This window comes from Sphaeramia orbicularis, chromosome 24, assembly GCF_902148855.1.
Source record: "Sphaeramia orbicularis chromosome 24, fSphaOr1.1, whole genome shotgun sequence".
Classification (NCBI taxonomy): Eukaryota; Metazoa; Chordata; class Actinopteri; order Kurtiformes; family Apogonidae; genus Sphaeramia; species Sphaeramia orbicularis.
This window is the reverse complement of record NC_043979.1, coordinates 32,726,027-32,749,245: the sequence shown is the minus strand read 5'-3', so window position 1 is coordinate 32,749,245 and position 23,219 is coordinate 32,726,027. Positions and strand designations below refer to the sequence as shown.

The following is a 23,219-nucleotide window of genomic DNA, read 5'->3' as shown; positions in this document are numbered from 1 at the left end:
AAGTGTGCGTAAAAGGCGCACCCGGATACTGGAGGGTTAAACTGCACTTAATTTTCTGTAGAAATTTCAGGTTCAGGTTTTTCACATTTTTTTGCGAAAGTGTAGTTTATAAATGTTAAAATTTTTCCTAATTAATTTTACTTTTCTGCACTAAAACATAGAGACAAATTTTAAGTTGTCATTATTTATGGGTTATTGTATTATTTTTTTACTGGTCCGACCCACTTGAGGTCAAATCTGGTTCTATTTGGCCTCTGATCTAAACTGATTTTGACACTCCTGATTTAAATGATGCTTCAGTTGGTTTATTTTAATAATTTAGCACAATAAAAGCCTGTAATTATGACCCACTCAAGACTCTACAAACATTCCTGGACTGTTTCCGAGTGCACTTTTGGTTTCGAAACAGAGCAAACTAAGTCTGTTTGGGTTTCTTTTATTCTGCTGAATTCGCCGTGATCCCCTACACTGTCTGGCAACTCCGGCTGCTTTGACTAAATTTAACTTCAAAGTCCAAAAATCCAAAGTCCAACAACACAAACACAGCGAGCCAAATGCTTGAAAGCTCAGACAAAAGCACCTGTAATGACTCGCACGGTGTTTTCCTCTCAAAAACATGAGCAAAGGAAGACTAGAGATGAGTGTTTAAACCTTCCTGCAACAGAAAGGTCGCAACCGAAAGCTAGAAATCGACAAATATAAAAATGTGACTAAAGCTCAGCTCAGTTCCCTTTTTTCTACTCACAGGAAATAAATGACTGCAGTCTAGTATTGCTGGATGCAATGAGGCGGAGCACCACCTTTTACTGGATGTGGAACTATTAAGAGTGGGGTTTGAGGTGGAGGGCGGGCTCCGACCTAGCTGTCCTTGTGCAACGTCTGGTGAAGATGCAGATAGAGTGGTTTCTTCGTTAGAAGCTGGAGTTTCTTCCTCTTGAAGTCTGTGGGTTTCTTGTACCTGGAATTCAACAAATGGAGGTTTTATGATCCCACGGCCAGACGTGAGGAATCCCACCCAACACTGAATGAAAACCTGTCCAAGCCAATAACGAAAGAACGACTGATAGCATAGTAACGGCCGACAACTTGATAAATTTGCCATTTTTAAAATGTAATAGGCCAATGACGTAATAACTGGCCAATAACGTAATAAAAGTCCTGAACCGATAACGTAATAACTGGCCAATAACGTAATAAAAGTCCTGAACCGATAACGTAATAACTGGCCAATAACGTAATAAAAGTCCTGAACTGATAACGTAATAACTGGCCAATAATGTAATAAAAGTCCTGAACTGATAACGTAATAACTGGCCAATAACATAATAAAAGTCCTGAACCGATAACGTAATAACTGGCCAATAACGTAATAAAAGTCCTGAACCGATAACGTAATAACTGGCCAATAACGTAATAAAAGTCCTGAACCGATAACGTAATAACTGGCCAATAACGTAATAAAAGTCCTGAACCGATAACGTAATAACTGGCCAATAATGTAATAAAAGTCCTGAACCGATAACGTAATAACTGGCCAATAACATAATAAAAGTCCTGAACCGATAACGTAATAACTGGCCAATAACGTAATAAAAGTCCTAAACCGATAACTTAATAATTTTGCCACTTTTAAAATATTATAGGCCAATGACGTAATAACTGGCCAATAACGTAATAAAAGTCCTAAACCGATAACGTAATAATTTTGCCACTTTTAAAATATTATAGGCCAATGACGTAATAAAAGTCCTGAACCGATAACGTAATAACTGGCCAATAACATAATAAAAGTCCGAACCGATAATATAATAACTGGCCAATAACGTAATAAAAGTCCTAAACCGATAACTTAATAATTTTGCCACTTTTAAAATACTGTAGGCCAATGATGTAATAACTGGCCAATAAAGTAATAAAAGTCCTAAACCGTTAACTTAATAATTTTGCCACTTTTAAAATATTATAGGCCAATGATGTAATAACTGGCCAATAACGTAATAAAAGTCCTGAACCGATTACGTAATAACTGGCCAATAACGTAATAAAAGTCCTGACCGGTAACGTAATAACTGGCCAATAACATATAAAAGTCCTAAACCGATAACTTAATCATTTTGCCACTTTTAAAATATTATAGGCCAATGATGTAATAACTGGCCAATACCGTAATAAAAGTCCTGAACCGATAATGTAATAACTGGCCAATACGTAATAAGTCCTGAACCGATAATGTAATAACTGACCAATAACGTAATAAAAGTCCTGAACCGATAATGTAATAACTGGCCAATAACGTAATAAAAGTCCTGAACCGGTAACGTAATAACTGGCCAATAACGTAATAAAAGTCCTAAACCGATAACTTAATAATTTTGCCACTTTTAAAATATTATAGGCCAATGATGTAATAACTGGCCAATACCGTAATAAAAGTCCTGAACCGATAATGTAATAACTGGCCAATAACGTAATAAGTCCTGAACCGATAATGTAACAACTGACCAATAACGTAATAAAAGTCCTGAACCGATAATGTAATAACTGGCCAATAACGTAATAAAAGTCCTGAACCGATTACGTAATAACTGGCCAATAATGTAATAAAAGTCCTGAACCGATTACGTAATAACTGGCCAATAACGTAATAAAGTCCTGAACCGATAATGTAATAACTGGCCAATAATGTCATAAAAGTCCTGAACCGATTACGTAATAACTGGCCAATAACGTAATAAAGTCCTGAACCGACAATGTAATAACTGGCCAATAACGTAATAAAAGTCCTGAACCGATTACGTAATAACTGGCCAATAATGTAATAAAAGTCCTGAACCGATTACGTAATAACTGGCCAATAACGTAATAAAGTCCTGAACCAATAACATAATAATTTTGCCATTTTTAAAATGTAATAGGCCAATGACGTAATAACTGGCCAATAACGTAATAAAAGTCCTGAACCGATAACGTAATAACTGGCCAATAACGTAATAAAAGTCCTGAACCGATAACGTAATAACTGGCCAATAACGTAATAAAAGTCCTGAACCGATAACGTAATAACTGACCAATAATGTAATAAAAGTCCTGAACCGATAACGTAATAACTGGCCAATAACATAATAAAAGTCCTGAACCGATAACGTAATAACTGGCCAATAACGTAATAAAAGTCCTAAACCGATAACTTAATAATTTTGCCACTTTTAAAATATTATAGGCCAATGACGTAATAAAAGTCCTGAACCGATAACGTAATAACTGGCCAATAACATAATAAAAGTCCTGAACCGATAATATAATAACTGGCCAATAACGTAATAAAAGTCCTAAACCGATAACTTAATAATTTTGCCACTTTTAAAATACTGTAGGCCAATGATGTAATAACTGGCCAATAACGTAATAAAAGTCCTAAACCGTTAACTTAATAATTTTGCCACTTTTAAAATATTATAGGCCAATGATGTAATAACTGGCCAATAACGTAATAAAAGTCCTGAACCGATTACGTAATAACTGGCCAATAACGTAATAAAAGTCCTGAACCGGTAACGTAATAACTGGCCAATAACGTAATAAAAGTCCTAAACCGATAACTTAATCATTTTGCCACTTTTAAAATATTATAGGCCAATGATGTAATAACTGGCCAATACCGTAATAAAAGTCCTGAACCGATAATGTAATAACTGGCCAATAACGTAATAAGTCCTGAACCGATAATGTAATAACTGACCAATAACGTAATAAAAGTCCTGAACCGATAATGTAATAACTGGCCAATAACGTAATAAAAGTCCTGAACCGGTAACGTAATAACTGGCCAATAACGTAATAAAAGTCCTAAACCGATAACTTAATAATTTTGCCACTTTTAAAATATTATAGGCCAATGATGTAATAACTGGCCAATACCGTAATAAAAGTCCTGAACCGATAATGTAATAACTGGCCAATAACGTAATAAAAGTCCTGAACCGATTACGTAATAACTGGCCAATAATGTAATAAAAGTCCTGAACCGATTACGTAATAACTGGCCAATAACGTAATAAAGTCCTGAACCAATAACATAATAATTTTGCCACTTTTAAAATGTAATAGGCCAATGACGTAATAAAAGTCCTGAACCGATTATGTAATAACTGGCCAATAACGTAATAAAGTCCTGAACCAATAACATAATAACGTTGCCACTTTTAAAATGTAGTAGGCCAATGACGTAATAAAAGTCCTGAACTGATAACGTAATAACTTTCCCACTTTTAAAATGTAACAGGCCAATAACGTAATAAAATTCCTGAACCAATAACATAATAACTTCGCCACTTTTAAAATGTAATAGGCCAATAATGTAATAAAAGTCCTGAACCGATAGCGTAATAACTTTTGACGGTTATTACGTTATTGCCCTGGTAAAAAAAAATTCTTTGCAAATGTAATAACTGGGCCAATAACATAATAATACATTAACATCACTGTATTTAAGTTTCATTTATTAGATATAACTGTGAGAGAGAGAGTGATATAAATATATTATTACGTTATTGGCTCAGTTATTACATTTGCAAAGAATTTTTTTTTTAACCAGGCCAATAACGTAATAACATAAGTTATAATTTTTTTTTTTTGTGCACAGTAATTCAGAAAAACAGAGCCGATTTGTATTTTTTCATAAAACAGTTTCTCTCAATTACAAGATAATTAGTTATGACGTTATTGGCCAAAAGTTATTACGTTATCAGTTCAGGACTTTTATCACGTTATTGGTCAGTTACTACGTTATTGGCCTATTACATTTTAAAAATTGTTAATTTATTACGTTATCAGTCGTTATTACGTTATTAGCTTCTACACAACCACTTACAGTTCAATTACAATGGGACCTGGTTTGATCTCGTCCATTTCCATGAAGGCGAAACACTTTGTGCTGGTAAACCTTTTTTTAGGTTTGTAGTGCTTGAATTCAAAGAAGATAGCTGCTCCTGTTAAAAAAAAAAAAACAGTTTTAAAAGACAAGGTTTATATGATATTCATTTGATCAAATACAAAGTTTAAAGAGCTGAAGTCTCGCCCCTTCCTGTTGTTCTCCATGACACCTCATTATGCAAAAGAAAAAAATTTCAATGTGCTTTTTTGTTGTGCATGTTAATTCAGAAAAACAGCCGATTTTTATTTTTTCATAGAAACCATTTCTCGCAATTACAAGATAATTATTTCACTAATTCAGAAAAACAGAGCCGATTAAAATTTTTTCAACTGAATTCAATACACTTCCGTACTGAGGTGCCTGTGCAAAATCAACAAACTACTAACAATGCTTTCAACACTACTTAAAGACATGAGTATCTCGCAATGTCTCAAACCGAAATAAAAGTGAGTTAAATTTAAGTCGGGGCATGCTTGTTTCCTACAACAGAGAACTTGTGCTTGGATAAAGAGGCACCACTGTCCCACTGACTCCGAAAAACAGAGCCGAATGTTCTTTTATAATTTATTTTTTCCTCGTATTTACAAAATAATTATTTCATTAATTCAGAAAAACAGAGCCAGTTTAAATTTTTTGACGTGAATGCAATACACTTCCGTACAAATTTTAAAAAAACAAAATGAAACCGTAAACCCCCCCATTTACACCAAATGCAATGTAAATATATAAATGATATTTCACTTTAATTCTATATTTATATAAATACCAAAGTTCTTGTTTTTCTCTTTTTCGTTCATTTGTAGTCGAAAACAAGCAAGTGCAGAAAAACCACAAACAAAAAGTTAAGGATATTTCATTTTTTGTGTCATTTTTCTTGTCATTTTTGCCATTTGTAAATAAAACTATGGTCATTAAAAGAATGTTTCAATTCATTTCACACACAAAAAAGTAAAAAGCACTGTGCAAGAATCCCGACTGAAAAAAATAGCCCAAACATTAAAAATATCCTTAACTTTTTGTTTGTAGTTTATGTTGCTGCTGTTAACTGTGAAATTTTTTACCACAGTGGGATGAATAAAGTCTTATCTTATCCTTATCTTACCTTATCCTGACCTTATCTTATTCTTACCTTATCTTATCCTTTTCTTATCCTTACCTTATCTTATCCTTACCTTACTGTATCCTTATCTTATCCTTACCTTATTGTATCCTTATCTTATCCTTACCTTATCTTATCCTTACCTTATCCTTGCCTTATCTTATCTTATCCCTGTCTTATCTTATCCTTATCTTATCCTTATCTTATCCTTGTCTTACCTTATCCTATCCTAACCTTATCTTTTCCTTACCTTATCCTATCCTTATCTGATCCTTATCTTATTCTTACCTTATCTTATCCTTATAGTATCCTTACCTTATCTTATCCTTACCTTATCTTATCCTTATCTTACTTTATCTCATCTCATCTTACCTCATTTAATCTCTATCTTATCCTTACCCTATCTTATCCTTATATCTCATCTTTACCTTATCTTATCCTTACCTTATCCTTATCTTATCCTTACCTTATCTTATCCTCACCTTATCCTTACCTTTATCTTATCCTTACCTTATCTTATCCTTACCTTATCCTTGCCTTATCTTATCCTTATCTTATCATTATCTTATCCTTACCTTATCTTTTCCGTACCTTATCTTTTCCTTATCTGATCCTTATCTTATTCTTACCTTATCTTATCCTTATCTTACTTTATCTCATCTCATCTTATCTCATTTAATCTTTATCTTATCCTTACCCTATCTAATCCTTATCATATCTCATCTTTACCTTATCCATACCTTATCCTTACCTTATCTTATCTTATCTTATCCTTATCTTATCCTTACCTTATCCTTATCTTATCTTACTTTATTTCATCTCATCTAATCCTTATCTTATACTTATCTTATCCTTACCTTATCTTTTCCTTATCTTTATCTTTATCTTTATCCTTATCCTTATCCTTATCCTTATCCTTATCCTTATCCTTTAATCTGCAGTCGTGTCTGACCTTTAGGTAGTTTCTCCACATGCCTCTGGATCTCCACGTCGACATTGAAGTGAATGTAGGTGTCTTCTTTTCTGGTGGCTACTGGGGTGTCCTGTACTGGGTTCACATCTATACCATTCACATCTGCAAAGAGGAAAGCTCATTTATGCCTTAAGGTGAAAATAAAAAAAAAAAAGCCAACACAGCAAAAAACGGAGGATGGGGAATGAGGTCGATACCTTTGACACTAATGGTCATGTACGGATCGATGCACTGCCCCGCGTCCTTCAGTCCGATTTTTTCGATCTTTATGGTAAGTAGTGTCATCCCAGGCTCCGAGGGTAACCGTGGCAACAAGGTACCTGTAGGACAAAGGTCACAAGCACAAGCGTTAAATATTGACACCAGAGACGAGCGAATAGAACTAAACATATAAGAATATAAACCAGCTGATAGCTTTAAATACAATTATTCAACCCCAGTCCTTTCCAGTTAAAACCACAAATATGTTCATTTTCAATGTTTGTAATAAACAGCAGGACGAAGTGTTTCTTTATAGGTCTGCAAAAACTTGGATTTGCTGTAAAATGTACCGTTACACAAGTGATGGTTAACGTCTATCCGAGTTAATGTCAAATACAAACTAGGGATGTAATGATTACCAGTATAACGATAAACTGCGGTAAAATTGCAGACGGTTAGTATTACTGTTTAAATTCTAATTATCATGATAACCGTGTTTGATTACCGCACTTTTAGGGGAAAAAAAACGCCTATGTAAAGATCAGTAAATTACTATCATAATAACATATAAATAATGACAACTCCAAATTTTTCTCTTTGTAAATGTAAATATTTTCATCTTTTTACACTAAAACAAAGTATAATTTCACAAAAAACGTGAATAACCTGAACAAATATGAGCAACCTGAAATGTCTTAACAGAAATAAGTACAATTTTAACAAGATTCTGCGAATTTACTAAATGTTTTTTGTATTTGTAGATCCACTGTGATCTATACGTTATAATGTACATGTGTAAATGTTAAACTGAGGCGGAATATTGTTAAAGTTGCACTTATTTTTTTCAGTTTGTTCATGTTATTCACATTGTTTGAAAGGATAGTTCGTAAAAGTAAACCTTTTCACAATGTCAATTAACTTTTTTCGCTCTAAAACATAGAGGAAAAATTAGGAGTTGACATTATTTATATATTATCATGTTATTATTTTACTGGTTCGGCCCATTTCAGATCAAATTTAGCTGAATGTGGCCCCTGAACTAAAATGAGTTTGACACCCCTGGGTTAAAGTGTTTAGGTTAATTTTAAGGGTGTCCAAAAACTTTTGTCCACATGGATCAGTGGTGTCAAACTCATTTTCTTCCGGGGGCCACATTCAGCCCAATTTAATCTGAAGTGGGCCAGACCAATAAAATAATAGCATGATAGCCAATAAATAATGACAACTCCAAATTTAGTGCAAAAATTAACATTCAATTATGCCAATATTTATATTTACAAACTATCCAAACAAAAAGGATGTGAATAACCTGGAAAAAAATGAAATTTGTTAAGAAATATAAGTAAAATTTTATCAATATTATGCCTCAATTTATCATTTATACATATACTTCATAGGTCAGAACTACAAAGGCACAAATATTTATTAACAGGTAGAATATTGTTAAAATTGCACTCATTTTCTTTAGACATTTCAGGTTGTTTATATTTGCTGAAGTTATTCACATTTTAAAGGATAGTTTAATGTAAACCAGGGGTGTCAAACATGCGGCCCGGGGGCCAAAACCGGCCCGCCAAAGGGTCCAATCCGGCCCGTGGTATGAATTCATGAAATGCACAAATGACACTGATGATATAAAGGCCATATAAAGCCCTACTTTTTGTCTCAAGTGGGTTGGATTTGTAAAATATTTCCATAATAACCTACTAATAATAACTCCAAATTTTTTCCTCTAGTGTAAAGGCATAATTTTAGAAGCATAATATGGATAAAACTGCACCATTTTTCTCTAGAATTTTCAGGGTGTTATTCACATTTTTGAAAGGATAAGTTGTAGACGCACACATTTTCGTCACGTAATTTAATTTTTTTTTACTGTTATTTTATGTTTTTTTTTTTTTTCTTTTGTTACTGTTATTATTTTATTGGTCTGGCCCGCATGAGATTACATTGGACTGTATGTGGCCCCTGAACTAAAATGAGTTTGACACCCCTGATGTAAACATTTTCATAATTTTATGTGTTTTGCACTAAATCAAAGAGAAAAAAATTAATGGTGTCATTATAGGTTATTATGATATTACTTTTGAGTTTGATGCCCTAAACTGCACTTATACAAACACTGCAAATACACAAAATATTTAAGTAACTGATGTAGATGTTCATAAAAGCTTAGATTAAAGTTGAGGGTTATTATATTAGAAACAGAGAAAACTGAAGAAAAAGTGGCTTTTTTTTGGCAAAGATATAATTAACTGAACATAAAACAAGTGTCTTCATCCAGTGTCATTTGTCAAATTCCATGGGTTTTACTGGTGAGTCAATGTTGTAGAAGATGACGGTGTTTCCATGGTAACTACAGAGCCTCAGGAACGTCCAAATGGGTCATATATGACGACCACGAAAAGATGACAAACTGTATTTTACACCAATTATTTACATGGATTAATGGGTTTAGTCTTTCAGAAGTTATTAAACATTTTAGATCAGTAGATGGTTTTGGGTCTTTATGGCTTAATGAACCAAAAATTGCACCATTTTTCTCTAGAATTTTCAGGATGTTATTGTTATTCACATTTTTGAAAGGATAAGTTGTAGATGCGCACATTTTCATCACGTAATTTTTATTTTTTTTACTGTTATTTTATGTTTTGTTTTGTTTTTTTTCTTTTGTTACTGTTATTATTTTATTGGTCTGGCCCACGTGAGATTACATTGGACTGTATGTGGCCCCTGAACTAAAATGAATTTGACACCCCTGATGTAAACATTTTCATAATTTTATGTGTTTTGCACTAAATCAAAGAGAAAAAATTAATGTTGTCAATATAGGTTATTATGATATTACTTTTGAGTTTGATGCCCTAAATTGCACTTATACAAACACTGCAAATACACAAAATATTTAAGTAACTGATGTAGATGTTCATAAAAGTTTAGATTAAAGTTGAGGGTTATTATATTAGAAACAGAGAAAACTGAAGAAAAAGTGGCTTTTTTTGGCGAAGATATAATTAACTGAACATAAAACAAGTGTCTTCATCCAGTGTCATTTGTCAAATTCCATGGGTTTTACTGGTGAGTCAATGTTGTAGAAGATGACAGTGTTTCCACGGTAACTGCAGAGCCTCTGAATATCCAACTCGGTCGTATCTGATGACCACGAAAAGATGACAAACTGTATTTTACACCAATTATTTACATCTATTAATGGGTTTAGTCTTTCAGAAGTTATTAAACATTTTAGATCAGTAGATGGTTTTGGGTCTTTATGGCTTAATGAACCAATAAGAGGTCGTGCATTTTTATTGCATGCCATTTTTAAGAAAAAAAAACAAACATTTGTCATGTACAGAGAACAGATTGTGTTTCCTGATAAAGTCATACCTTGTGAAGCTGCACATGTAACAGACAGGCAGGAGTGAGTGGTGAAGCCATGCACAGCACCGACAGAAAGAACCGGAAGACACAGACAGTCAAACGGCCCTCCCAAACAACACATGACAACGTGACACAAAAAAATAAATCGGATGTCATGACAGTGTATTTTTCGTTACCAGGAGCTCGCGGGGAAAAAGCTTCCGTAGAACCTGTTCCGGCTGCAGCATCCTCCTCCTCCTCGAGCTCCAGGTTTTCTTCCTCACCTGGGGCGAGGATCTTCCTACGAATAAAACCGATAAAACTTGAAAAAAGATTTTTGCACTAATTCGATTGTATGTTAGTATAGAGATGAGTGTATAGGTTTAATGCCCCTGTGATCGTCCCATGTCTATTTGTTTTGATGTCTATGTCATCATTATGTGTATTTTTTAAATTTTTAATTTATAGCGAACAAGTCATGTATCAATGTTGGCTGTTTTGTCTTGTTCTGTCACCTTTTTTTTTTTTTTTAAGTTTATTTTGAATATGCAACAAGACAAAGTAATCTTTCTTAGTCTTTAGAAATAAAACAGGTTGTAAGAAGTTATGGAAAAAAAAAAAAAAAATCTATACATATACATGACTTCATTTGCACATTGGAAAAGGAGTGGGAATAAGTATAATTTATTTAATCCCACCCCTTCTCTACTTGTCTAGGGACTGCAGATGAAAAGTAGTTATTTTTATTAATTCTGGCATATTTACATGGGTGTATTTTTTTATACGACAATGTTCATAAATATGCATGGTCCATATTAAATAAATCAATAAATTAAAAAAAAAAACAAAAAAAAAAACGCTTCCTTTAGAACAGGGGTGTCAAACTCATTTTAGTTCAGGGGCCACATTCAGCCTAATATGAAATAAAGTGGGCCGGACCAGTCAAATAATGTAAATAATAGGATAAGAACTTAGAAATAATATCAAATCCAAAGTTTTCTCTATGTTTTTGAGTGAAAAAGTCAAATTCCGTAATTAAAATGTTTACATCTACGAACCGTACTTGAACGCAACATGAACAAATATGAACAACCTGAAAATTCTTAAGAAAAATAAGTGTAATTTTAACAATATTACATCTCAGTTTATCATTTATACATGTGCATCACAACTTACAGATCACAGTGGACCTAGAAATACACAAAACATTTGATAATAGGCAGAATATTGTTAAAATACGACATCTCTTAAGACATTTCAGGTTGTTCATATTTTTTGTGAAAAGCCAGTCTGAAAATGTCAACTTTTTTTTTTGTAATTTTACTTTTGACACTAAAACAAAAAGAAAAAATTTGCTTTTTTTTCATTATTTATAGGTTATTATGATAGTTTTGTACTGGTTTGACCTACTTTAGATTGAACATCCTTGACTGATAATATCTTCAGTGTAATTTTTACATTTCACAAATTCATCCCAGGGGCCGGATTGGACCCTTTGGCGGGCCACATTTGGCCCCCAGGCCACGTGTTTGACACCTGTGCTTTAGAAAGAGAAACACCCTTAAAGCAAACAACAAAAAGCAAAATAAACGTAATTACAAAGAAACTCACATATATTAAGTATCTATTAGAACATTTTCCTTTTATATGGTGCATGAAGTTACTATCAAATGAACATTAGAAGAAAAGAGTAAACTCTGGAGGTTATAACTCTACAAAAAAAGGTTTAAAAAAATAGATATTAAACATGGAATATTTACCTTAATGGCACGGGCTGGACGTCAAAGGGGAATTCTTTGTTGAATGTCAGTATATTTGTAATAACTGTAGCATAAGAAATAACATGTGAATGAAAAAGACCATTTGAAGACAGAAGAGTTTTTAAATGCACCATTTCCAACTGTGTAAACTTACTGGTTTCCAGTTTCTTCAGGTCTTCCAACTTGAACTCCTCCTTTGACTGTGTGCACTAGAAAAAACCAGATAAAGTTCAAAGATGCATTATCACTTGGATTTTTCTTCCCTTTTGTAAAGTTTTTAAAGCATTTTTTTTATTTGAGCCTATTTATTTTTTACTTTAGTGTGAATGAACCTATTTGAAATGCATGAAGTTCATTTTGTCTGTGTTTAGCTATGCCTCACATAAACTTGGGTAACAATACTGCTCTGCTGACCTCATTAATTACACTGATCAACAACAAATTTATTGTTTAAGTTTTTTGAGCTGATTTAGGATAATTTTGGTGTGCTGAATCCAAAAATCACATTAATTTTGCTCAATCAGGTCATCTTTCTGAACTATGCTACATATTGGCTTTTTAACATTTTTGCTTACATTTATGGGCATTTTCACATCATATGATACAAAATTCTTTCATATTTCTTGCAATAAACGAGTTCTGAAGATTTTACTTTTGCCAGTTTATGATTAATGTTTTTTTTAATATTACAGGTGAATGAAATGGCTTCGACTAGAAGATCTTGCAAAAATAAGCCTGACGTATTCTGCTACATCTGCGGTGAATACACCATTGTACCTAACAGGAGTCCTGTTAGAAAATGATTTTTTTTCTCTTAAAATCTATTTTGGGTGAGAACTATATAAAAAATCAACTGATAAAGTCACAAAAATGTGATCAATTTTGTGAGAAGATCAAATTTTTCAAAATCAAATTAGCAAAAAACCTGACCTGATTGAGAAAAACAGATGTCATTTTTGGATTTAGCGGTGCAAAATGGTCCGAATTCAGATGAAAAAATCTAGACAACTTGCAAAAAACATTTTTTTGTAACCCAGTGTTATCTGTTTACAGACTATCCTTACATTATGTTTCTACGTATGTAATATAAACATAAATATGTGGGTTTCTATGACACATGGCACAGAGTGAATATTTGTGTTTTTTGCCTGTTGATTGCAAGGTAAACACAAGAGACACATGATGCAAATACAGAACATAATGTGTGACGGCAGACTTTTACAGATTTTTTTTTTTTTAAATTTTTACATATTTTTAACTGGTTGCGCACTAAACACTAAATCAGTCCAAGGTCGAAACCCCTCAAAATGTATTATAAGACAAATTAAAGACATTTCAATGCCTAAAATTCAGATGATTTAATTTTACATATTCTGCAGGAAATAGTCGCAGAAAAAATTATTAGACCATCAAAAGTCATCAGAAACAATGGTTATGCAATCAAGTACTAACTCCTGTGTGTATCATGTGACCAAAACAGACAAAAAAGAAAACATGGGATGCCTAAAAGCACTGTTTTTATCAGTACAATGCCATAGATATTGATGTAAGAACTGAAGTGATTTTGCTTATTATCAAGAAAACCATGGAAAATTAATAGATATCAGCTCTGAAATTAAACTACTATGAGCTTTTTTTATTGTTATTATATTTGTTCAAACAAATGTACCTTTAGTTGTACCAGGCATTAAAATAAACAAGAAATTGAAGAAAACAAAGGTGGTCTAATATTGTTTTCTGCGACTGTACATGACACCAACCTGTAAACTGGCACTTCTCATTTCCAGACATGTTGCAATTTTCCCCAAGGTTTTCTAGAAAACAAAAAGAAGAAAAAAAGATTATTGATGTAAAATATTTGCAACCTGACGTGTGTGTCCAGAAGCTAAAGAGAGATGTGATAGTTACCTTTTGATCCTCAGAGAAGTCTGTTGAATTTGTTGATTGGACCTCTTTTTGCAGTTGTCTTGCTAGGCTAATTAAAAAGGAGAAAAATAGAGAGAAATTATGCAATTGATCCATAGATATACAAAATAGATTTTTACACAAATATTTCATGATAATATCTGAGATTGTGTCAAATTTTAAGGATGTCCGACAACTATTTTAACCCTTTCATGCATAAATTAAGAGAACCTAAATCAATATTTTTTTCCTGAGTGTGTTTATTCCTCTTCAGGCATGAAAAAAGCAATGTGATTAAATTTTTTATGAACCTATTTTTCATGGGGTTACAAAAATGTTCAGTCAGCTGGACACCATGCATTTACTGACATACTGTGTGAAAACTATGAAACATTTTTTAATGCTGCTAATCTGTTCTCACATTTTAACAAACTAGAACCTCCTGGGACCCAGCAATGCATTTTTGTCCTCTGTAGGGGAAAAGACTTTTACAGCTTTATTATTAAAAGAAAAAAAAAATGCTGTCCACTGTAAAGGACATTCCATAAATTAAAAAAAAAAAAAAATCTATCTGAAAAAAGTGTTGCATCATGCTATTTCCAATCAAGACAATTATTCAATGTAAAAAAAGCCAAAACTTTTCCTCTCCTAGGTCTCAAGAGGATAACACTAGTTATCACTCACTCAGATATGCCAAAAAAAAAAATGTTTAAAAAATCCCTGTTAATTACAGTCTAATAACAATTAGCAATTGATTTACACTCAAATATCTTACTGCAGATCAGGCTGATCAAGAACAGCAAAGTTTCAGTAATGGTATGAATGTGAGTGTATGGGATGGTGCATAAACGTCCACTGTGTTGGTTGATATGGAACTAAAACAACAAAATCCATGAATATACAAGAGAACAACTTTGAATCACTGTCCACTGTAGTGACCACTATGCATGAAAGGGTTAAAATATGACAATACATTGTTCTGATTATAACATACTGTAAGTCTCAAAGCTTATATGATACGACACTGACTCAAGACTTTGTTTTATCTGGCCTGTGTTGCTTCTTCAAGATGGAACACAGAAAGTCAAGTTGAAAACACAGCTTTAAGCAGCACCTAAACAATGAATTTTGTCATGTTTGCTGCAATTTAAGGCAAATACTACACATCCATACTGCAGTGGAGAGCATGATTTTCATTTATTTTATTCACATATCTATTAAAAGATCCAAGTGTAAAAACATTACATTTTGCATTTCTATTGTATGAAATGGGACACCCTGGGAAGCTGAAGAGCTTTTTGAGAGAGGTCCAGGCACACATTTTTTTGCAGATTTTATTTTATCAGATGTGAAACTAACTGGCACGCATTAATAGTGATCATTTGTAATTGTTTGTGTCCATCTGATGCAGCCACATCTTTTGAAACATGAAAAGGATTTTTTTGCAAATATTTCATAATATTTGTAAAATTTTAAGGGTGTGTTGAGCCGCATTATGTAATAAATTCCCATTATGTAATAAAAGTTCAAAATGTAATAAGAATGTCACGTCATCTTGTAATAAAGCCACATTATGTAATAAACTGACGCATTTTGTACTAAACTACCTCAATGCATTATGTAGTAAATTTTCTCACATTATGTAGTAAGTTATTACAATTTGAGAAATTTATTACAAAATGCACTTGACACATTTTTATTTTAAAAAATGTGATAACATGGTTCATTATGTAATAACAATCCAAATTAATATAATTTCAGAGCAATTTAGAAGAAATTAGTCACAGGAGCTACAGGTAATGTAATCAGAACTTTAACCACATAGTTTAAAGATTAATTTAGCACATTACATTTTCCTGAAAAAACATGAACAACCTGAAATGTCTTAAGAGAAGTAAGTACAATTTTAACAATATTCTGCCTGTTACTAAATGTTTTGTGTATCTGTAGATCTACTGTGATCTGTAAATTATAACGTACATGTGTAAATGACAAACTGAGGCAGAATATTGTTAAAATTGCACTTATTTTTTTCAGTTCATGTTATTCACATCTTTTGATAAGAGAGTTTGTAGATCTAAACCTTTTCATAATGTAAATTTACTTTTTTCGCTCTAAAACATAGAGAAAAATTAGGAGTTGACATTATTTATATATTATCATGTTATTATTTTACTGGTTCGGCCCATTTCAGATCAAATTTAGCTGAATGTGGCCCCTGAACTAAAATGAGTTTGACACCCCTGGGTTAAAGTGTTTAGGTTAATTTTAAGGGTGTCCAAAAACTTTTGTCCACATAGATCAGGGGTGTCAAACTCATTTTCTTCCGGGGGCCACATTCAGCCCAATTTAATCTGAAGTGGGCCAGACCAATAAAATAATAGCATGATAGCCAATAAATAATGACAACTCCAAATTTAGTGCAAAAATTAACATTCAATTATGCCAATATTTATATTTACAAACTATCCAAACAAAAAGGATGTGAAAAAACTGAAAAAAAAAGAAATTTGTTAAGAAATATAAGTAAAATTTTATCAATATTATGCCTCAATTTATCATTTATACATATACTTCATAGGTCCGAACTACAAAGGCACAAATATTTATTAACAGGTAAAATATTGTTAAAATTGCACTCATTTTCTTTAGACATTTCAGGTTGTTTATATTTGCTGAAGTTATTCACATTTTAAAGGATAGTTTAATGTAAACCAGGGGTGTCAAACATGCGGCCCAGGGGCCAAAACCGGCCCGCCAAAGGGTCCAATCCGGCCCGTGGTATGAATTCATGAAATGCACAAATGACACTAATGATATAAAGGCCATATAAAGCCCTACTTTTTGCCTCAAGTGGGTTGGATTTGTAAAATATTACCATAATAACCTACTAATAATAACTCCAAATTTTTTCCTCTAGTGTAAAGGCATAATATTAGAAGCATAATATGGATAAAATTGCACCATTTTTCTCTCGAATTTTCAGGGTGTTATGTTGTTCACGTTTTTTAAAAGATAAGTTGTAGATGCACACATTTTCATCACATAATTTAATTTTTTTTTTTTTTTAATATTTTATGTGGGTTTTTTTTTTTTTTTTTTTTGTTACTGTTATTATTTTATTGGTGAGATTACATTGGACTGTATGTGGCCCCTGAACTAAAACAAATTTGACACCCCTGATGTAAACATTTTTATAATTTAATGTGTTTTGCACTAAATCAAATAGAAAAAAATTAATGTTGTCATTATAGGTTATTATGATATTACTTTTGAGTTTGATGCCCTAAATTGCACTTATACAAACACTGCAAATACACAAAATATTTTAGTAACTGGCAGAATACTGACAAAATTGCACTTACTCCTCTTAGGACATTTCTACTTTTTCCTATTTTTTGTGAAAGGCTAGTTTGTAAATTTACGCATTTTCATGTAATTTCACTTTTTTACACTAAAACAGAGGAAAAATTTGGAATTATTATTTGTAGGTTTTTATGGTAGTATTTTACTAATCTGACCCACTTGAGACTAAAGTAGGGCTTTATATGGGGCCTAAAATAAAAGGATTGACTGTTAATATCTTGAGTGTAATTTTTGCATTTCACAGATTCATTCCACGGGCCGGATTAGACCCTGGGCCCCATGTTTGACATCTGTGAGATAGATAGATAGATAGATAGATAGATAGATAGATAGATAGATAGATAGATAGATAGATAGATAGATAGATAGATAGATAGATAGAAAGAACCATAGATCGAACCATAGAACGATAGAACCATAGAACCATAGATAGAACCATAGATAGAACCATAGATAGAACCATAGATAGAACCATAGAACCATAGAACCATAGATAGATAGAACCATAGATAGAATGATAGAACATAGATGGATAGATAGAACATGGATAGATAGAACCATAGAATGATAGAACAATAGATAGAACTATAGATAGATAGAACCATAGAACGATAGAACATAGATAGATAGATAGATAGATAGAACATAGATAGATAGATAGAACGATAGATAGATGGAACGATAGAACCATAGACAGAACCATAGATAGAAACATAGATAGAACCATAGATCGAACCATAGAACGATAGAACCATAGATAGATAGAACGATAGATAGAATGATAGAACATAGATAGATAGATAGATAGAACATAGATAGATAGATAGATAGATAGATAGAACCATAGAACAATGGAACCATAGATAGATAGAACGATAGAACATAGATAGAATGATAGAACATAGATAGATAGATAGATAGATAGATAGATAGATAGAACCATAGAACGATAGAACCATAGATCAAACCATAGAATGATAGAACCATAGATCGAACCATAGAATGATAGAACCATAGATAGAACCATAGATAGAATGATAGAACATAGATAGATAGAACATAGATGGATAGATAGAACATGGATAGATAGAACCATAGAACGATAGAACAATAGATAGAACTATAGATAGACAGAACCATAGAACAATAGAACATAGATAGATAGAACATACAGTACAGGCCAAAAGTTTGGACACACCTTCTCATTCTTTGCATTTTCTTCATTTTCATGACTATTTACATTGTAGATTCTCACTGAAGGCATCAAAACTATGAATGAACACATGTGGAATTATGTACTTAACAAAAAAGTGTGAAATAACTGAAAACATATCTTCTAGTTTCTTCAAAGTAGCCACCCTTAGCTCTGATGACTGCTTTGCACACTTGGCATTCTCTTGATGAGCTTCAAGAGGTAGTCACCTGAAATGGTTTCCTAACAGTCTTGAAGAAGTTCCCAGAGATGCTTAGCACTTGTTGGCCCTTTTGCCTTCACTCTGCGGTCCAGCTCACCCCAAACCATCTCGGTTGGGTTCAAGTCTGGTGACTGTGGAGGCCAGGTCATCTGGCGCAGCACTCCATCACTCTCCTTCTTGGTCAAATATCCCTCACACAGCCTGGAGGTGTGTTTGGGGTCATTGTCCTGTTGAAACATAAATGATGGTCCAACTAAACGCAAACCGGATGGAATGGCATGTCACTTCAGGATGCTGTGGTAGCCATGCTGATTCAGGTTGCCTTCAATCTTGAATAAATCCCCAACAGCGTCACCAGCAAAGCACCCCCACACCATCACACCTCCCCCTCCATGCTTCACGGTGGGAACCAGGCATGTAGCATCCATCCGTTCACCTTTTGTGCGTCGCACAAAGACACGGCGGTTGGATCCAAAGATCTCAAATTTGGACTCATCAGACCAAAGCACAGATTTCCACTGGTCTAATGTCCATTCCTTGGGTTTCTTGGCCCAAATAAATCTCTTCTGTTTGTTGCCTCTCCTGAGCAGTGGTTTCCTAGCAGCTATTTGACCATGAAGGCCTGATTGGCGCAGTCTCCTCTTAACAGTTGTTGTAGAGATGTGTCTGCTGCTAGAGCTCTGTGTGGTATTCATCTGGTCTCTAATCTGAGCTGCTGTTAATTTGCGATTTCTGAGGCTGGTGACTCGCATGAACTTATCTTCAGCATCAGAGGTGACTCTTGGTCTTCCTTTCCTGGGGCGGTCCTCATGTGAGCCAGTTTCGTTGGAGCGCTTGATGGTTTTTGCGACTGCACTTGGGGACACATTCAAAGTTTTTGCAATTTTCCAGACTGACTGACCTTCATTTCTTAAAGTAATGATGGCCACTCGTTTGTCTTTACTTAGCTGATTGGTTCTCGCCATAATATGCATTCTAACAGTTGTCCAATAGGGCTGTCAGCTGTGCATCAACCTGACTTCTGCACAACACAACTGATGGTCCCAACCCCATCAATAAGGCAAGAAATTCCACGAAGTAACCCTGATGAGGCACACCTGTGAAGTGAAAACCATTTCAGGTGACTACCTCTGGAAGCTCATCAAGAGAATGCCAAGGGTGTGCAAGGCAGTCATCAGAGCTAAGGGTGGCTACTTTGAAGAAACTAGAATATAAGAGATGTTTTCAGTTATTTCACACTTTTTTGTTAAGTACATAATTCCACATGTGTTCATTCATAGTTTTGATGCCTTCAGTGAGAATCTACAATGTAAATAGTCATGAAAATAAAGAAAATGCGAAGAATGAGAAGGTGTGTCCAAACTTTTGGCCTGTACTGTAGATAGATAGATGGAACGATAGAACCACAGATAGACAGAACCATAGATCGAACCATAGAACGATAGAACCATAGATAGATAGAACGATAGATAGAATGATAGAACGATAGATGGAATGATAGAACATAGATAGATAGAACATATAGATAGATAGAACCATAGATAGAACCATAGAACAATAGAACCATAGATAGAACGATAGATAGAACAAAGATAGATAGATAGAACAAAGATAGATAGATAGAACCATAGATAGAACCATAGAACGATAGAACCATAGATAGAACCATAGATCAAACCATAGAATGATAGAACCATAGATAGATAGAATGATAGATAGAACATAGATAGAATGATAGAACATAGATAGATAGAACATAGATAGAACCATAGAATGATAGAACAATAGATAGACAGAACCATAGATAGAATGATAGAACATAGATAGATAGATAGATAGATAGATAGATAGATAGATAGATAGATAGATAGATAGATAGATAGATAGATAGAACCATAGACAAAACCATAGATAGATAGATTTGTGCGCCCCCTTGTGTTGGTGGACAAAAGTGTTACTAGGTACATTAGGAATGTTTTGTGTCATTTCTAATCAAACATAAATCACTTGACAAAACAGATGACACCTTGAAAAAACCTCTGTACAGAACACGGTGTTGTCTCACAGCAGCATTCTCCACTAAACACATGAAAACCTTAACCACCCATAACAACAAGAGGGTGTGGCTGACTATTTCTCAATACTCAGAGGAATATTGGCCCATTTCTGCTGTGCATGACACATGCTGAAACACACTGCACGCACACACAGATGGTTTTCCATGACAGGCTTTTAGGGAAATGTCGGTCTGAAGTGGAAGTGGAGGTGAGAGGAGCTGGGATGCAACATGGTCCATGCACACACACACACATATACACACACATATACACACATGCGCACACACATCAGCTCTGCTCCATCTGCAACAACTGCCACATCACGTCATGGATGGGTCGGCTTTATTTACTGCTCTGAGAGCCCACTGACAGCTGACAGAGGCTAACTTCTTCCACCACACTGATGAGTAAATGAGTTACCTCCCTGCAGATTTAAGGACACATGGGTTAAAGCACAGAGGAACAAGCATGCCCGCGATGCGTTCAGGAACACCCAGAGACGCACCGTGCACATGTTGAATATAACTTACATTTGGTACTCATCTATAGCCTCCACTAATTGTCCCCACGAGTCAAAGTCTGTGCCTTTGCTAAAACTGGCGTGCCATTTCTGAATAGTCTTGTTGACATCAGACATCTTCGCAGGGCGGATACTCGCGGCGCACTCAGGGCAGCATAGCCGAAGAGGAGGCGCATCTACGGGGCTTCGGCAGCAGCGTCGTCCGCCCAGGTATCCGCCGTCCGGAGGCGCACAGATAAACCGGTGACACCCCGACCAAGCCCTTTCTTGCCTGCTCACCCTAATATCAGCATCCGCAAAAGAAAGGAAGTCCCGCCTGGAACATGGGGTGCGCACGTTTTGGGACCCGGGGTCGCCCGAATGCAACGCGACGCGTTCACGGTCATGTGTTGTGTGAATGGACTCCTGAGGTTTATTTTAAAAGCCACATCATCAACGAATTCACATCATGAAGGAGATGTATTTCATGTAAAAGGGAGATTTGCTTGTAAAAAATAAACAAATCTAAAAAATAATAGTCATGTTACAATTTCTTTCAATTCTAAATAAATTCTAAATTCATAAAATAAAAATATAAGAATAATCATGACAGTTTCTTCAATTCAAAATAAAATCTAAATAAATTAATTCATAAATAAATAAATAATCTAAAAAATAATTATGCAACAATTTCTTTGATTCTAAATTCTCTTCTAATAATAATAATAATAATAATAATAATAATAATAATAATAATAATAATAATAACCACATCCCATTTTCTTCAGTTATATCATGTTATTCATTTTATCATCTACAAAATTATAAAGAGAAAAACTAATCCCTCTGGGGTAAGTGTTTGGTGACAGTAGTAAGAACAATATCTGAAATCAGCTGAAGTTTATTCTCCAGCTGTAGATTATATAAAAAGGACTCATAGGAAATATCTTATTAGTAGTTAGTTAGGAGTTTTTTGTGCCACAGCTATTTAATGAACCCAGGAATGTAAATGAACCAATTGTGAATGAATGAATGAATGATGTTGTCACTACTCAACGTACAACAAATTCAAGTGCAACACTGGTAGTGTAAATTCTGATTATAAATTTCTACATTTTAAATTCAATCTTATTTTGACCAGTACATCAATTCTCATTTACTTTCTGTTCTATCTATGCACACTATAACTTAAGACTTGGGAGAATTGAATCCATAATTAAAACTCAGCTTCAGTTTGTGCATTCATTCTTGTTTTGTTTTTACCTTGCATGGTGTACTTGTTTTAAGTAAACATTTTCTTTTATTTTTTTTCCGTATTATTTATATTGAAACCTTTTTAGACTGCTTAAACTTGCATAAATATAAAGGAGGAACATACACAACTGTGGTTTTGCTTGAATTTTAACTTAATTTTAGCCTTTTAGAGATTTATGGAATTTGTTAAAAGCTCCTTTAGATCTAAGACAGTTTGTAGAAGGGTGAGTGGGCTCTTGTTACAGTTATTAATGTATTTCTTGTGCATTACTGTCCAGTTACACAAATGTAAAAGCATTAGATCAAGCGAGATTCCATTCCTTTATTGTGGGGCTTTTATTTTGAAGACTTCCGGTTTTGCCTTAAACTTGACGTTTTTTTTTTTTTAGTATTACGT

The 23,219-nt window shown here is 33.8% G+C and overlaps 1 protein-coding gene across 2 annotated transcripts; it reads right to left on the bottom strand.

The window, feature by feature from the left end:
• Positions 1-228: 228 nt before the first annotated feature.
• On the bottom strand, positions 229-21,856 carry aida (axin interactor, dorsalization associated). Of its 2 annotated transcripts, XM_030127760.1 has the most exons (11): positions 21,600-21,856; positions 14,235-14,301; positions 14,087-14,140; positions 12,481-12,535; positions 12,327-12,390; positions 10,764-10,867; positions 10,594-10,602; positions 7,203-7,325; positions 6,985-7,107; positions 4,871-4,988; positions 229-958 (listed from the first exon to the last, which is right to left on the bottom strand). In XM_030127760.1, exons 1-11 carry the CDS (start codon positions 21,704-21,706, stop codon positions 859-861), a joined length of 924 nt encoding a protein of 307 aa, XP_029983620.1. In that variant the 5' UTR covers positions 21,707-21,856; the 3' UTR covers positions 229-858. The 2 variants fall into 2 exon arrangements, with proteins under 2 accessions (XP_029983620.1, XP_029983621.1); XM_030127761.1 differs by lacking the exon at positions 10,594-10,602.
• Between the last annotated feature and the right edge of the window lie 1,363 nt (positions 21,857-23,219).